Raw genomic sequence first — 19,056 nt, 5'->3', positions numbered from 1 at the left:
ATTTCTTTGCTCGGTGACCACAGGCAAGTCAGTTAAGCCCAACTGCCTAGACCTTATTGCTTTTCTGTAACTGATACTATCAATTCTAAAACAGAAAATAAAGGTTTAAAAAATACAATACATATTATAATTGTTTACATTTTATCTCTTCCATTAGGATGTAAGCTTTTGCCTCACTTTGTCATTTCAGTTCTTAACACAGTGTCTGGCACATAACAGGAACTTATTGTTAATTTCCTGAGTGACAATATAATTATGTGATTTCACCTCATTCCTAGAAAACTGGGAAAGATGATAAGAGAAATAGGAAATATTAGAAGGAGTTAATGAAGAAAGGCACACTGAAAGAGGAGCTGTGAATAGATCAAAGTATTTTGGAAAATAATTTAGAATTAAGTAAAATATGTCATTAAATGGTTCATACCCTTTAACCCAACTCTCCTATTCCTGTACATATACCCTAGACTAGAAAAAGGAGATAAAGAACCCATATATGTAAAAATATTTATAGTAGCAATCCTTACAGTAACTAAATACCTAGAACTAATCTGTGGCCCAATGACTGGTTAACAGACAAACAAAATTGTACTTAGGAAAATAATGCTATATTATCTATTAATGCAATAATAAATGAGAAATTTCAAGAAACATGGGAAGGATTCTTCTATAAAGTGATACAGAGTGAAGCAAGCAAACCTCAACAAACAGTTGTATATTGGTATGTGAGGGCTGGTATTAGGCCTCCATAACTGCTCACTGTCTCATCTCCTAAATGTAAGACACCCCAAAACATGAAGGAGCCAGAGGGGATAGAACACTAGGCCTAGAGTCAGAAAAATCTGGGTTCAGCTCTGGCCTCAGACACTTACTAGCTATATGACCTGGGCCAAGTCACTTAACCTCTGTCTACTTAGATTTCCTCAAGTGTAAAAAGGTGATGATAGCAACAGCATCTATAACCTAGCAATGTTGCTTAACACAGTGCTTAGCCAGGGCTTAATAAAATCTTGTCATTGTTCCCTCCTCATTCCTAAACAATGAATTGATGAGATACCTTAGATGGCCACTCAGATAGCTACTTGGACTATACTTTGAGATTTAGATCCTAAGAACCACAGTACTTTCTCCCCTTCTATTACTAGCCTTCCCAAAACCTTGCCTAGTTCTAGAAATAGCTTTCAAAAAAAAACTCGTTAATGTGTATTAGTTTTGTTCATGTGCTACATTTTCTTCTCTAGTGTAGCCACTGACTTACCATAAAATCACTTATTTGGAGAGTGTTCATTATTAAATGATAGAGAAAATGGATAGGAGAGACTTATCACTTTCCCTTTTCCAATTATGCCTGTGAAACACAGAGTAAGGCAGTGTTCTTGTTAATTCAGAGAGAAAAAAGATCATTAGTAGGAGTGAACAAATCCAATATTTTTATCTTACGGATTCTAATTTCAAACAGTCTGAAGAGTGAGAAACAGGTGGTAATTTACAATAGAAATTCATTAAGTCATAGACTTTCCTCACTTAACATGTGAAAAAAACTATGGTCCATAGTGATTTTTAAAGAAACATTGTGGGTTGCCAGAATAGTTTTATAGCCAAGAAATCAAGTTTCCTCTGAAAAGCCTAAATGGATCACTTGAGAAATGAACACAGAAGCATGGCAGCAACATAAATATTAAATAACCATCCCAAGTTTCTGGTGATGCTTTTGTCAATTTTATCAGTACCCCCCATAATTTCACAATGATTCTCAGAGGCAGAGTTCAAATATTTTCCCCAAAATTTTCATCCCACTTTATCTCATGCAGAAAAAGGAGAAGGGCATGAAAGAGAACTTTTACCTTATCACTTATTAATGAAAAATATGGTGGCACATGAATATAACAGAATACTGTTTTGTATTTCACACAGATGATGACTGTGGAAATGACCAACATGATGAATACAGAGAAGCATGGATAGATTTCTACAATCTGGCTCAAACTGAAGTAAGCAGAAGCAAAAAAAGAAAAAAAATTTAATATATACATGTTGACTTGGTTATGGTTTATGGTATTTTTATTTATTTTATTGAATAATTTTCAATTACATTTTACTTTGGTTGAGCCATACATGGGGGTATTGTGGACTACATGTAACCCAGAGGGACCATGTGTTTGACATCTCTACTTTAGATTACAGTCCAATTTAGGTTTAAATATCATATATGCTTTTTCTTATGAAATACTCATACTTCTAGACCCTACCACAACATTTAACACTGGTTTACATGCCGCTAGAGAAGTGGCACTGGGGGAAGAGTCCTGGGCTTGGAGTCAAGAAAACTCCTCTTTCTGAATTCAAATCTGGCCCCAATTTATTTGCTAGCTGTGTGACCCCATGAAAGTCACTTAACTCTGTTTGCCTCCCCTTCTTTCTCCATAAAATTAGTGAGTGAAATATTGCAAAGCATCCCAATTATTTGCCAAGAAAACCCTAACAGCATCGAGAGTCAGAAACAACAATGATAACACAAGCTCTTCTCCCAACTATGCTCTAAGTGCTTTTTTTACTTCTCATCATATTTATCCTTCCTGCCTGTGGTCTCCTAGGCAAGATCATCAACTGCCTGCTACCTTCTAAATGGGCCACCGAGGCTCTCTCTGGGATCCTCTTCTCCTCTCATTCCATATTCTCTCTCCATGACCATTTAGATGGATGACAACTCCCTGGCCAGTATGTGGTAGTAGAAACACTGGGCAAGAAGAAACATGGAATAGCACCTTCTTTCTAATATTCAATAATGATCAATAAATGACCTCAAACTCTCTGACTTCATGGACAATGAAATGACTATTACCTATCCATGGGTTTTAGATTGAGCATCAACTGGAATAATACATAGAAAGCACATAAATAATAATCATATAAATAACACATATATGATACATATAAATAATAACACAATAATACATATGTCACCCATAATTTTTAATTATCCAAAAACTGCTGAGCTAAACCAATCCTGCAGCATTACTTCTACTGGGAGTACAGGGTACAGATTAACTTCATTTTTGTTTAGTTGTAACCCCATTTTAGGGTTTTCATGGCAGAGATACTGGCAGAGTTTGCCATTTCCTTCTTCAGCTCACTTTACAGATGGGGAAACTGAGGGACACAAGGTTAAATGACTAGTCCATGGTCACGCAGCTGGTAAGTGACTGAAGCCATATTTGAACTCTGAAAGATGAGTCCTCCTGTCTCCAGAGCCAGCACTATTCCCCCATGTTACCTCCATGCCCTTAACTTCAGAGGGTCCCTTATAAAAGGCCATGTAGAGATCAAATATAAGAAGTTACTTTACCATTCCCATAAAATTTGTAAATTTTATGTAAATTCATATGTATATATACATTCTGTAGAAATCTTAAAGCCATAAATCTAATATCTGTAATCACTTTCTTTCTTCTCACAATGCCCTGTTGACCACCAATAAAGGAAAGAGTAGTGTTGGGACTATGAGTAGGCAAGAAGGTATGACTGAAAAACCTCCTACCCCCTTATATGAGGATACGATTTTAATGTTAGCAGTAGTATCAAGTTAATCATAAAATGTTATTCTAAGATAGGTAACTGTTAGCCTAACTTATGATTTTAGTAGACTTTTTGTGATTATTCTAGTATAACTATTAAGGTTGAATTAAGTAAGATGATTGAATTAATATGTTTAATCATTGTTAGCATAGACCTCAGCTTTTGGACTTTAGTATTAAAATTGCTATATCAGAAGTCCGGCTTTATTGTGAGACTGGCCATCTCCCAATAAACCCATTTCTTTATGGCTTGGTGACTTGGTTTCCCTTATTTGCATTCCTGCAGTTAGAAATTACCCAACAGAGTATATATGATTAATATATGAATCAATGTTTAATACCAGGAAGTTCCACACTCTGTGGCTCATGGTTATATAATTTAGAAGTCAAATGTATAAAGGCTCAAACATCTCGTTAACAATAACTTGCAGAAGGAAGGAGGACTTCAACCCAAGTTGGGTCACAATTTTTAAACTTTGCCAGAGGAACAGAAATGCATGGTCCTAGCTAAATAAATCCCAAAGGTTTTCTAGAATCATCTAAATAATCACTTTTAAGAGTGCAGGTAGTTAAAGCAGAGGATAGTGTGTCAGGCCTCAAGCTGGAAAGACTCATCTTTTGAGTTCAAATTTGGACTCAACCACTTAAAAGCTGTTTGACCCTGGGCACTTCACTCTTGACACTTCACTCTATTTGTCTCACTTTCCTCATCTGTAAAATGACCCGGAGAAGGAAGTGGAAAACCACGCTAGTATCTTTGCCAAGAAAACCTCTAATGAAGTCATGAAGAGTTGTATATGAAAGAAAAAAACAGAATAACACCACCTTGGGGGAAGCAAGGTGGCTAAGTGGATAGAAAGCCAGACTTAGAAATAAGAGGCCCACAATTCATACCTGACCTAAGATACTTCCTAGAGCCTGGGTAAGTCACATAACCCCCAATGCCTAGCCCTTATCACTTTTCTATCTTAGAACCAATACACAGTATTGGGTTCAAATCTGGAATCTGACATGTCCTAGCTGTGTGACTCTGGGCAAGTCACTTGATCTCAATTTCCAAGCTCTTACTACTTTTCTGCCTTAGAATCAATGCTTAGCGGGTAGGTGGGTAGATAGATGGTTGGATGAATGGATAGGGCAGTAGATAGACAAAAAGACAGATGATAGACAGATAGGTGATAGAGAGACAGACAGATAGATGTTTGTATATCTATATAGATCTAGATATACTTATCCTAAATTCTTTTCCTAAATGTGTGGACATGCACTAATGCTAAAGTACAGAGAGATAACAGAGTAATTCTATCTTTCTTTGAAAGTCATGAAAAGAGTATGTTGTAAATATAATGGGAAAAGCATTGGTTTGGGGGTCAGAAGACCTGGTCTCAAATGCCAGCTCTACTACTAGTCAGCTGTGTGACCTTAGCTACACTACCACTTGTCATCTATAAAATGAAGTAGCTGCAATCTCTATCATCCTTTACCCAAGTTTATGGAAAGATAAACTCAAGAACTTACTTTAACCTTAAAACTGAGGAAATATTTTGTGACATATTACATGGTCATGAATAACAAAACCAAATACTAAATTATTAAAGATACTTAATTTCAGTGACTGGACTTGCTAAAAATCTTTTACTGTAGTCTATTTTACATAAAGGGAAAAATGCCTCAAGCATGATACAAGAGATGCCAAAAGCAAATTTGCTTGAGTTTGTGGGGAAAAAAAAGTACGTGGGAAAACAACAACCTGACAAATAACAACTTATTTGTGATGATGAACAAAAAATTGTTTGTTTTCTATCTTTTTTAAAGCAATCATAAACCCCTACTGTTAGGGCTAGGGACATTTCACATTTATTTTTGAGATGACATTGTTGCATAACAAAAATGCATTTCAATGGGACTGAATGTCAAGTTACATAATTGCCAAGATAAGTGAATTCTATTTTGCTTTTTCAGCAAACATTAAGACAGGTCTCTGGGGAAGAAGAACTACAAAGCAGCAACTTTCTATTTACAAAAGAAAGCAAGTCCTCTATTATTTGAAACATATATCATTTGAATAAAGGATCCAATACTTAAAGGAATCTATGATCTCATCAGTCTGAGTGTGCCCTCCACTGGGAGAGAGTGAAAACCCTTCGAAGCTCTTTCTTGGAAATTTATGTTCATATTTCTAAACCACTCCTTGCCCTCTGAGCCCCTTTCCCACACACATCTATCCAAAATGATGGGGACTTTTCTTTAATTCTTACAATATCCCAAAAATACCAGTGTAGTACTTGGGATGTCCATTGTGCATGGGTAGGAAAATTACATATCACAGACAAACATAATGCTCAAAGATTATGTAACAAGAAGCAATCAGAGAATCCCAGTTCTGGCTTATTTGCATTTTGCAGACTCACTCCTTTGTAAGGACACCTAACATTACAGAATTGTAATCACTTAAATACTTTTCCATTATTCAGTATTTCACTAGAAACACCTACCTAATCATATAGCAAACTCAGTTTGGATATGTGCTAATCCAATATTTGAGGAGGCAGCTAGGTTTTATTTAACATGCTGGACTTGGAGTGAAAAAGACAAGTTCAAATCTGTGAGAACTGAAATGATTTTGATCCCTAGTTTACTTAATTACAGGTATCCTTTCCATCTTGTGGGGATGAGGAGTGCAGCATTCCCTGAGCTCTGAAAAAAATTGTGTAAAACTTTTTGGCCCTCTCTACATACCAAAGAAGTATTCTGAATTTTTCCTTTTTCTTTTATGGTATGTTTAGAGTACCTTATTGTATGGTTGAGTTAAGTATTTGGTCAAAAGCTATATCGTTTCCAAATTCCTTATTCTGTGTCATCTACTGGACTTTGTGTGCCATCTGTGGCTTCCGCAAACCCAACCCCTCAAATTCCCATCTAATTCCTTATTCAGACCAACAATACAGCTAAACAGTGATAGGGAAAGTCGTCATATGGAAGGGACACTTGCAATCTGTTATACTTATTCACTAATATGCATTTCATTATTATATTTAGTCAATTTAATCAACCAGCATTAATTAACTAATATTCATATTAGAGTTAGGGATAATTAGTTTGGGTTAAATAGAGTCTGATTCTTTCTTATATTAGAACTTATAAGTATATTTGCTTAACCATAAAATGCTGAGTATAGAACCTCCACCCTGAGCAGAAGGCTTGAACCACATGGGCAACAGAACTTCTGGATTTCCTTCTTGAACCTGTCCTGAAAGATAGAAATGCCCTAATAGTGTGGAAAGTCCCTCCACCTTTGGTCAGCCAACACTGGAAGGTGTTCATCTTGTGGGCCATCCCATGACAACTCAGTCAGAGGAAATGGCTCTCATTCTGCCCATCCTGTGACCACCATGTCCACATGGCCCCAAGCCTTTCTGGTGAGTCCTTCAGGAAGATCACAGAATAGTTTCCTCAATATAAAAATGAGGATAAAAATAGCACCTACCCCTCAACTTAGAGTGAGAATCATACAAGAAAAATATAACTAAAAACTTTGAAAAAAAAAACTTTAAAAAGCAATGTTAATGTTTTTAACAAGCAAATGTCAATGATAAAAATTAGATGCTGGGCTTTTTCAGGAAGGAAGGTGTGAAAATAGGATTAACTCTCCCCTTGTCAATTTTTAGCTAATCAAATCAAGAACTTAAAGTACCCCTACTTAACACTAAGAGAGTTCACAAGTCACTTACTAGAGTAAGCTTACACCTCCAAAGGCCACTGCCCCGCCCCCTTCCCCCAGGCAGTGCTAGGCAAATTGAAAGACTGCCATTGGCTTCTATGAAGAAGGGGGAATGACAGGAAGTGACAGGAAGTGATGTGGGAAAAGAAACATAAAAAGAAGAGACTAGCATGGTCTAGATTCATTCCTTTCCTGGCTTCTGGATGAGAAGCTGAGATTTCTGCCTTGGCTTTGGAGGAGGCTGCATTGGTGGAACTCTGGCTGAGGATTACTGGGAAATCCACATGGAGATGAGACTTGGGGAGGCCCTGACACCAGACACCAGAACAGCACTAAGGGTGGTAGGCTAGACAATTTTCTACCTTCTTACATTTTTCCACTTTCACTCTTTCTACCTCTTTGTAAATAAAGCTGCTAAAAGTCATTTTGACTTAAGTTATAATGTTTTTAAATAAATGACCACAATATTACTTTAGATTGTGGTCTCTCATTAGATTCTCATATTTACCTTAAAATTTAAATTTAAACTCTTACAAAGGTTGTTATTAAATAAAACTATGTTTGGGTATTCTTAAAAAAATTGTCAAAACTATTACCCATCCAATTATGACAGACAAAAAATTATGCATCAGCAGTCTGATTAAATAGCAATAATCATATCTAGTTAAACAGAAATTTAAAGTATTTACAAGTTGTAAATATGATATTTCAAATGACAGTAATTAAAAATGAAGATAGAGATTAAAAATCTGGTAGGGTCTGTAACACTGTACAAGATTACTAATGACCATAAAAAAGTAAAATTAATTATGCATGTAATGTGTATGTCCTACTGGAGCATAGAGTGTAACGGATCAGGCCCGAATAAATTGGATTTGGTGAAAATTTTAGTAACAAATTAGAAATAGGAGAAATACCATGGAGTTGATGCTTCTTTTTTTTGCTTTTCTTTTTAAACCCTTACACTCTGTCTTAGAGTCAACACTGTCTATTGTTTCCTACGCAGAAGAACACTAAGGGTTAGGAAACTGAGATTTAATGACTTGCCCAGAGTCACACAGCTAGAAAGTATCTGAGTCCAGATTTGAATTCAGGAACTCCCATCTCTAGGCCTGGTTCTCAATCCACTGAGCCACCCTCACTGACCCTGAGTTGAAGTTTTCACACCTCAAGAAATACATGATGTTCCACTTTTGCTTCAAAGTGGCAACGATCATGAAGAACTTCAATGTAAATAAAATATTTCCCAAATGCATCTATTTAGTAAGAGATATATGACAGAGGAAATTCATGACTAAAAGAAGATGGGTATGTCTAAATGGTAATTTAATTCAAATATTTCCCTGGAATCTATTAGACACAAGGTACTGGGCTACACACTGAGGGATACAGTTTATGATAATGAAAAAGTCCTTGCCCTCAAGACACCTAGAAGGACACAAGATTAAATGCATACATGGAGTGACAGCTTCATATAACACAAAGTATATGGAAGTGAGAGACACCAAAGCCTGAGGGTCAGAAGGGAAAAATCAAAGAGTCCCCAGAAGGGGGAGGAGCTGAACTACATCGTGAAGAAAGCCAGTACTCTCTGAGGGAGGGATGGAGGCAGGGTATTACAGGTACTGCCCTCTGTGTAGGCAGGGGTCAGGGTAAGACTGGGGAAAGGCTGGCTATCTAGTGGTTGGGTCACCAAGTACAGAAAGAAGTGTACTGTGACAAACAAGATGGACACAAAAAATCCTGCAAAGCTTCAATCTGAAGTGATGCAAAGCAAAGGGTGCAGGACCAGCAGAACATTGTACGCAGCAACAGCAATAATGGACAATAATCACTTGTGATGACAGCTATTCTCAACTAGGCAAGGATCCAGGACAGCTCCAAAGGACGCATGATATCCACTGCCATTGAAGGAAGTGATGGAGTCCAAATGCAGATTGAAATATACTCTTCACTTTATTCCACCATGAATTTTTTTCTAGTCAAAACAATATATGTCTTGTTTCACAACATGATGAAGAGAGAAATATATATTATATTATAATGTACATACAACCTTTCCTTATTGGGGTTAAGAGGAGAATTTGGGGGGAGCTAATGTAAGAATTTGTTTCTCTTGGAAAAGAGTATTTATTAGAATTTGTTACATATTTATAATAAATCATATGTATTATATTGTGTTGTTACATATTATATTGTTACATATAAAATTAAAAATAAATATCTATGCTTAAATTTTTTTAAATAAATCATTATTCCCTCCTACTTTCCATTTTTTGAGTTGGAATGGGTCTTATAGGCCAATAAATTCAATCTGCCAATTTTATAGTTGAGGAAAACAGGAATAAAAAAGTTTGCTTAACTTGCCAGTTAAGTTAAGTTGTGTTGCCACACAACTACCAAGTATCTGGAGTGTTATAATTAAAACAGTTAAGGTCTTAAACTGTAGTGATTTAAATAGTGGAAGATATAAATTGTGATAAATATAAGAGTGGGTGAGTAAATTGTGACCGCAGGAAATATGTTTTCACTAAAGTGTTTTGTTTAAAATCAAATATAAGGTGGTCGCCAGGGAAATATTCCCAATTATGAATCTACCCAAGTCAACTGGGTTTTATAGAGAATTTAATTAATAATACAATGAGGAATTAAAGAAAAGATAGAAAGAGAGAAAAAGGAAATAAGTATGAAGGGCCTTAAGCCGACATGGCCTAGACCTGAGTCTTAAGAGAGAGAGATCAGTCAGTCAGTCTTTTATCACTTACCACAAGGTCTGTCTAAGCAAGGATTCTAGTGACAGAGTCTCCTCAGAGAGAGTTCCAGCCAGAGTCCTCCTCAAAGAGCCTTCCAGCCAGAGACTGTTTCAAAGGGCCTCTCTCAAGAGCCTCCAGAGGGACAGAGTCCCCTCAGAGGAGCTCCAGCGAGACCTCCTTAGAGATTGTCCTCCAAGAGCTTCCCTTCTCCAGAGCCTCCTTAGAGATCTTCCTCAAAAGGATTCTCATAAGAGATTTCTCCAAAAGGATTGATTTTCAAGATATTCTGCTTTTTCTTATATAGGGGTTTATCTCCTATGTCACCTCCCCTAAGTTCTTACATCTACCAATCACTGTAGAAGTTTTCCAAAGGACTGCCCATTCTAAAAACACTGCTGGGTCGACTAATCCCTTTAGTAGAAAACCTCTGAGTAAGTCTGAACCAGAGAAAACACAGCTGAGTCGACTAATCCCCTCAAGAGAAAACCTCTGAATAAGTTTTCACCTCTTTGCTCCTGGCAAGTTTACAAGTTGCCCGATCTTTTATAGGTACCTAGCATCCCATTGTATCAATTCTAAAAACAGGCATGGCTCAGAGAACTCCCTGCCTCATCATAAGCATGGGTCCAAGTACTTTCATCGTTTAGCTAGGAGTTTTCTCCCCTAAAGCAGTCTTAAGTACGGGTGGAGTAGAGGTCCTCCCATTTCTGATCCTGGCGAGTTCTCACAGTCAAAATGGGGAATGTTCCCAGTAGGGAATTGTTCCAATTGAGAATTCCCCATTGGGGAAAATTTTTAACATTCACAAGTCTGAGAAATTTCAAGATTTACAGGAGGAAGTCAGGTATAGCAGAGTAAGGTCCTAGACCCTAGGTGATTTATAGGTCAATATTTCAAAGAGTACAGCCACACTCATGAGCACAAGGGCTGATCTTTATAAGAATGACCCTGATAAATTTATGAAGTCAGTCTTGGGATAAGTCAAACTCTCTCCCCTACCTTCTTTTCTTGCTTTACCTCGACTACCTCACTTAATTGAAATGTTCAGAGTCCTAGAACTTTGATCTAAGAACAGAGGTAACAGATGACAACTTAATACCCCTACAAATCAATGTCTTAACAACCCTTCGGGAAAGAGAGAGAAAAGTGAAAAAAGATTAGAAACATGTCTGAAATAAGACCTTACTTTTTCAAAAAGGGAAATCTAGTGCAGAGCGAGAGGAGCAGAACCAGGAAAACATTGTACACAGAGACTAATACAGTGGTATAATCGAACATAATGGACTTCTCCATTAGTGGCAGTGTAATGTCCCTGAACAATCTGCAGGGATCTAGGAGAAAAACACTATCCATAAGCAGAGGACAAACTGTGGGAGTAGAAACACCGAGGAAAAGCAACTGCCTGACTACAGCGGTTGAGGGGACAGGTCAGAAGAGAGACTCTGAACAAACACTCTAATGCTAATACTAACAACATGGCAATGGGTTCTAATTAAGAACACATGTGATACCCAATGGAATCACACATCGGTTATGGGGGGGGGGGGGGAAGAAAATGATCTTTGGCTCTAATGAATAATGCTTGGAAATGATCAAATAAAAAAATATTATTTAAAGAAAAAAATAAAAGGAAAATCTAGGAAGCCTTCTTAGGTACTGGGCCAACCCCATCAATGGCATAAAACCATAACTAAATAATCTAGATGAAATCCATGGGAAGACACCGAATGGAAAATTTACAGCATCTCCAATTCTCCCAATACTGTCTAAAGATTCTTCTATTTTTCAGTCATGTCCAACTTTTCATGATCCCATTTAGGGTTTCTTAGCAAGGATAGTGGAATGATTCGCCATTTCCTTCTCCAGCTCATTTTATATATGAGGAAACTGAGGTAACCAGAGTTAAGTGATTTGCCCTAAGCCACACAGCTAGGAAGTGTTTAAGGCCAGATTTGAACCAAGGGAGATAAGTCTTCCTGACTCTAGGCTTGGTGCTGTGAAGATTACAATTAACTCTCCCCTGATTATGAAGATTAAAATTGTAACCCCTGCCTATTTTTTAGATTTAATCACCAAAATTGTAAACACCCTACTTAAAAGTTGAGTATGGAGATCTGTCCATTTTTAGATCCAATCACCAAAAGTGTAAACATCCCACTTAATCATTAAGTGAGAGAGGTCTGTAATCCACAATACAATACAATACAATACAATACAATACAATACAATACAATACAATACAATGCAATGCAATGCAATGCAATGCAATGCAATGCAATGCAATACAATACAATACAATACAATACAATACAATACAATACAATACAATACAATACAATACAATACAATACAATACAATACAATACAATACTGGATGATGAATCAGAATTAAACTAACTGCCCCTGGGCAGTCTTAAAATAAAGCTTCAACTGTAATTGGTAGGTGTAAAATTAGGGGAAGACACAGGATGTGATGCAAAAGAACCATCTTTAAACAGAACTGTCACTTCCTGTGAGATACAGTTCTTCATTCTTTGGAAATGGAGCCTGGAGACAATTCTTCATTCTTTGGAATGGAGGCTGGACTCGAGACCCTATTCCTGGTGAGCCTATTCTAAAATCTCTTCCTTTGAACTGACACGTGGTGAGTGAAAAGCTGACTCTTAACTGCTGGATTTTCTAAAAAAAACTTACCTCAGGAGAGACTTACCTCTTGAGAGAGACTTCCCCAGTTCCTCGGCTTTGCCGAGGCCTAAGGACTAAACCTCCCTGCTGGTGTTGAGCCAGGGACCAGGAATAAATTACTTACTCCTTAGGCTACATATCTTACCTCATCCTCTCTCTGACTTTCTTATTTCATTCTTTCCATATTTTGTAAACAAATTGTAAATAAATCTCTTTGAAATGAATTAAATTCCTAGTGACCACACTCTTAAATAATGCAGTCCAACCCTTTTAAAATTAACCCTCCCCCCCCCCTTACAGTACCCTATATACTATGCAACATAGCTGCTACAAAGAATATCCTTCAGTAAATTTATTTAGTTACCTAAGATTTCTATAGGAATTCTTTTTTTCTTTCCAAGTATAAATGCAAACTTACCACAAAAATCACTCCAAGAAGCCTTTACCACTAAATACAGGAAATAACATGAATATGATTAACTGACCACCTTTTGTTTGTACATTATATCCACATGTCTAAATGGAATTAATTCAACAGGGTGACTCCTCCACAGGGAATATATAGAAAATCATGGAAAGGAATTACACCATAGGAAAAGGCATGGATGAGCTGTAACTTACACCAATGGAAGGAATCAGGCATCTACTGAAGTACTGACATAGATGCAGCCATATTTTAACCAAAACTGGTCATTTATATCCTGAGTTTTAAACACTAAACATCCAAACTGCTGTTTGGTCCATTCCACTTGGATTTTATGATTCACTGTGTTGTTAAACTTTGAAGATAATTATAGTTACCATGAAAAGAAGTGGTCATTCCATTCTTCAGTTTCTTGTCATCTTTGGCTTGTTCCTATAGGACAGAAAACTTCTAGTTTAGAGAGCACTTTGATTCATTATTAGGAAAATTAACCACCACATTTTCTATAAAATCCAAGAAACAGGAAGCATCAAAAGCATCAACTCTCCCCACATATGCACTGGAACATATAATGTCCTGGCTCAATAGATTTGGTTAAAGCTATAGATTACTCTAGTCTTGGTTCTTGAAATATTCAATAATCCACAATATTACAAATGTATTATTTCTGAGAGCTGACAAGACAAAGAGGATATTACAAAAATGTCTTTGAAAATCAATAAAATATTCCATGTGACCTACCTACTAATTTTCTCTTATTTCAGAAGGTATTTTCAGCTATGTAGCAGCTGTAACCACACTCCGTTTAATGTAATACCAATATGTTACCTGGATTTAGGGCCTCCTGTGATACACACCAATTGTAAAGCTCTGAGAAATTAATCTAACCTCTCAGGACTCCCAGGGAATCCTCTAAGACTATTAGTAAGAGAATTATTACAGCTGCATTGGTAGAAAGAATTTCTTCTCAAGGAATCTCCTACATGGATATAATTAATGGTCTATGCCTCTCTCCCTTCCCACCTATCTCCCCATCCCCAACAATAATAACAAAATCAAAAGACAAATGAAAGGCAAAAGACAGCTCTGATCTACTATTAGAATCTTAAATAATATGTTTATATAGACAAATTTGTGTGGCAGACATCTGAAAAGAAAATAAATAAGTAGGAGAAAAGATAAATGGCACCATAATATAACCAGCTAGCTTTTCTCCTATGGCAAATTCTACATCATCTAGAACTATCAATGGTTTGTGAAATAATGGGCTCATTTTCAAAGTACAGTCCCCTAATTCAATCCCATTTATCTTCACCCAATGGAACTGTACAACCATTACAAACACAGGACCAATCTTTAAGGAACATTTTAATCTCAGAATTGTTCTAAGTTATAATTGGATCTCCCACTTACATAGTCTTTTAGCATTTGCAAGGACTATATATACATTATTCCATTTGATTTACACAAGAATCCTTTTAGTATGTGCTATTATTATTATCCCTATTCTATCGGAAACTAAGGCTCAGAGAGATAAAGAGATTTTCCTGTGTTTCAATCATATCTGTCTCTTCCTGATCCTCTTTGAGGTTTTCTTGGCCCAGATAATGCAAGGGTTTGCGATTTCCTTTTCCAGCTTCTTTAACATATAAGGAAATTGCGGCCAACAGGGTTAAGAGACTTGTCCAGGAGCCCCCAGCTAGTAGCATCAGAGGTCAGATTTAAACTCAAGAAGATGAGCCTTCGTGACTCCAGGACTCGGACTCTATCCATTGTGCCACCTCATTGCCCGAGTCTTGAATGCTAAACTAAAAAAAAAAAAGTATTGTTTTGGATAGGAAATAGGTAGCAAAGGATTTTTTTTTTTGATAAGGAAAATAGCACAGGACTTAAAGGTGAGGTATATTATATAAATCTCATATAGACTCTCATGCACTCAATTTGCAGATAAGAAAACTAAGGTAGAATGAAATTAATGAGATCATGCAGATAGCAAGTAGCTAAACTGAGATCTGAACCTGGGGTCTCTTGACTCCAAATCCAGAATTCTTTCTAACAAGCTGTGCTACTCAGAGCTGTTACACTAAAGAGACTGCTTTGGCACCAACATGAAGGAAGAACCTTACAATAATTATTTAAAATAATATTATTTAATTTTAAACTATTATTAAAATGAGAAAGTCCTATTAAAAGAATCTAAGCAATTGATTAAAAAAGAATGGAAAAAGGGCTGCACCATGGGAATAAGAAGAGATACTGTAAAGATAAAATGGACCGTGGGGACTTCACAACTGGCAGAATGTAAGAGGATGAGGGAAAAGGAAGGGTCAAAAATGATTTCAAGCCTGGATTCCTGGGAGAATGGTGGTATTATTAAACAAATAAGCAACTATAACACCTAGCTTTTCCCATCAACCTTTAAAGCTCAAAAGGTAGAAAAGTTTCCTTTCATTCCTTCCTTCTCTCTTACCCCAAACATTGAGTTAGCTTGCTGTTGTTGTTTTTGTTGTTCATTCATTTCAATCCTGTCTGACATGTCCTGACCCCATTTGTGGTTTTCTTAGAAAGACAGTGGAGTGGTTTGCTATTTCCTTCTCTAGCTCATTTGACAGATGAGGAAACTAAGGGAGAGTTAAGTGACTTGTCCACAGTCCCAGGACTAGTAAATACCTGAGCCTGGATTTCAGTGAAGGTCTACTTGACTTCAGGCCTGGCATTCTATCTACTGCACTAATTAGATGCCCCTGGTTAATGGCAAACCTACTGGTTGTACCTCTTCTGAAATTCCTCTCTATTACCTCCTTTCTGTTATGAATACTTTTTAGTGTAGACTTTTATAATAGCACACTGAACACTCTGTCATCTCTAACTGCTGAAATCACTGTTGCTGTTGCCTAATAAACAACTATGATCATATTCTTGCCCTGTTCCAGAACATTCAGCAATTCCAAATTATAAATAAAATAGTCTAACTTCCCAGTTTGAGAGTCAAGGCCCTTTGCTGTCTAGCTTCAAGCTAGAGGTGGGAGATTCTAGGTTCAAATATGGCCCAAGATACTTACTAACTGTGTGACCCCAGAACAATCAATTAATACCAATTTCCTAGCCCTTACCACTCTTCTATCTTGGAAACAATACTTAAGTATCAATTCTAAGATGGAAGGTAAGGATTTTTAAAAAAAAATTAATGAATAAATAGGTCCTTTACATAGCATTTGGAGGTTTACAAAGCACCTTGTGAAAACAAACAAACAAACAAAATCCAGTGAAGGAGACAAAGAGAATGTGAAGAAAACTACATGGTAAAATCCAAGAATTGAGCCTTAATTCATAACTATATCTCACCAGCTCCTAATAGAATTCTTTGCACAAAGGAGGCTTTTATAAATGTTTGTGGAACAAATGAATTTCATTTGCAGAGTTATAATGGGCTTCACACAAGCCAGAAAACTGAGCATAATTTTGAATTTCAGAATAATTTATACTGCTGTTATGATCAATTAATCCCACTTGTTGGATAATTTTATAAAATTTGAAGAGATAATTGCTTATTTCATACATCTACATGTCATAAATCCTTGCTGTAATTAATTTTTTAAAAAATCATTTTTAAAAGAGAAAAAATGAAGATTTAGTCCTTTTCATATCCTACCAAATAGGTATAATACCTACAGGGTTAATAAGGAATAAATACAATCAAATCACAGAGGACAAAAAAGTTAAAATTTGAAAACTGAGAACTCAGTGCACCCCTCCCTAAGAAAAATATGGGGAAAAGTGAATGATTACATAATAAAGTACCAGAAAATAAATTTAAAATAAATAAAAACTCTTTGCATGAAAAATTCTATTCACTGATTTACAATCCAACTATTTGAGAAAAAGGATTAGCAAACTGAGAAAACAATCCTAACGGTTTAATGTTCTTTTCCCTCAATTGCCTATACTTCATCCTAATCTTTTACTGTCACAGAATAATATTTTTTTCTAATTAACCAACTTCTACATTTCACTGGTCATGAATTCAAATTGGATGAAAGAAAATAAAGGGATTTAAAGCTTTTCATTTTTACTTGCCAATTTCAAGTCACCATCTTGGAAATGAAAATTCCTTTGTGCTTTTCACCTCCCTGAGAAAGAGAATCTTCCACAGATTAAAAGCTTTACTAATATCACACTGAATTTTTGCCTTTTTTTTTGTATGCCCAGAACTTAATATAGTACCTGGCACACAGTAAGTGCTTAATACGTGTTAGTTGATTTGTTACTTCAGTATCAATGACCAAGATAGTGATAAAACACAGGGTCCATCCATAAAACATTGAAAACTCATTTTCAAAAATCCTCACAATACGTATAACTAAAACTGAACTACTATGTTAAATATGCTAATCTGATGGAATTTAAGATATATTTTTATCTTTCATAAACATTTCCAAACATGTCTTTCTTCCCTTTCCTTCCCCAAAAGTCATCCTATTGAAACAAAAGATAAAAATTGAGAGGGGAAAACAAGTTCAGACAAAGAGAATGGTCTATCAACTAAATCTGATATCAAATGCAGTTTTCCATACATAGTCTCCTGACCTATATAAACAGGGATGGAGATGCATTTCTCATTTCACTTTTTGGAGGACCAAGCTTGGTCATTAAAATTTCACAGCATTTTTTTGTTCCTTCCTCTTGCAATGTTGGAGCTGTTGTTTATATTGTTTTCATGATTCTTCTTACTTTATCTTATATTAATTCCTATAAGTGTTTACATGATTTTTTTATATTCCTCATATTCATCTTTTCCTGTAGCACATTAACAGTCCATGACATTCAGGGGTGAATTGGAGCCAGCTCATATCAGAATGCTGAATAATTAATTAAACTTTTAATGATAGCATTTAAAACTTAGAAATCACCAAGTGCTGTAAATCAAGGCTTTATTTATTATTGTTATGTTGATTACCTAGACATAAGAAAATGATAGAGAAAATATGAATAAAGGAGATGAAATATAACAGTGTTATGGGGAGAAGGGACAGAATTACAATGACAGTCAACCAATAATCATTTACCTGCATACCAAGTATCAGGCACTGTGTTGAGTGCTAAGCATTAAAAAAAAAAGACAAAAAAATAAGTCTCTGCCCTAAAGAATCCTGTTCACAACTAGATGGGGTAAGATAACAAGCAAATATGTACAAAACAAGCTATATACAGGAAAAATAGGGAATAATTAAGAGAAGGAAGGCACTAAAATTGAGAAAGATTGAGAAATAATAGCAGGAAGTATAGTCTAGTTCCTTACCAAACCTATTGCTTGACCCAGGCATTATCCCCAAAAGTATGCAAAGTTGAGAGCTAACATGAAGTCCATGTGACTTAGGTTAACATAAGCTTAAAAAAAGGAGGGGAGTAGGGAATCAAACTATAAAGAGCTATTACAGAGGCAGAGAAGCTTAAAATAAAAACCAAGAATAGAATGAGTCAAACACATCTACAAGTAGTCTCAAATAAAAATACTGTTTTAACATAAGACAAATATCAGAATTTTAGGAAGAATTAAAGCAAGCATTTAAAAAACAAATTTTTAAAAATCATTTAAAAAAACAGTAGAGGGGGGTAAATGAAAGGTAGGGAAGAAAGATATGGTAAAGAATTAACAGCTTAGAACAAGAGATACAAAACCTTATCCAAGAAAATAACTTTATATAAAATAGGATTGACCAAAGAGAAGCTAATGACTGCAGAAGACATCAAGAAATATTTTTAAAAGAATCAAAAGACTGAAGAAGAGGAAAATGAGATATCTCATTTTAAAAAAAAACTGACCTGGAAAACAGATCAAGGACAAATAATTTAAGAATCACAGGAATACATGAAAATCAAAACCAAAAAATAAAGTTGGAT

General features: G+C 35.9%; 1 protein-coding gene across 3 annotated transcripts in view; it reads right to left on the bottom strand.

Annotated features, from left to right (window-relative positions):
• Positions 1-19,056, bottom strand: part of L3MBTL4 (L3MBTL histone methyl-lysine binding protein 4) — a 598,737-nt gene that overhangs the window by 420,077 nt on the left and 159,604 nt on the right. For all 3 annotated transcript variants that reach the window (XM_007487689.3, XM_056823686.1, XM_056823687.1), the window contains one exon: positions 13,533-13,587. In XM_007487689.3, coding sequence (XP_007487751.1) covers positions 13,533-13,587 — 55 coding nt within the window. The remainder of the gene's footprint in view (positions 1-13,532; positions 13,588-19,056) is intronic.

This window comes from Monodelphis domestica, chromosome 3 (genome assembly GCF_027887165.1).
Source record: "Monodelphis domestica isolate mMonDom1 chromosome 3, mMonDom1.pri, whole genome shotgun sequence".
In the NCBI taxonomy this organism is placed as follows: domain Eukaryota; kingdom Metazoa; phylum Chordata; class Mammalia; order Didelphimorphia; family Didelphidae; genus Monodelphis; species Monodelphis domestica.
Note: the sequence above shows the minus strand (reverse complement) of the source record. Positions and strands in the feature narration are given on the sequence as shown.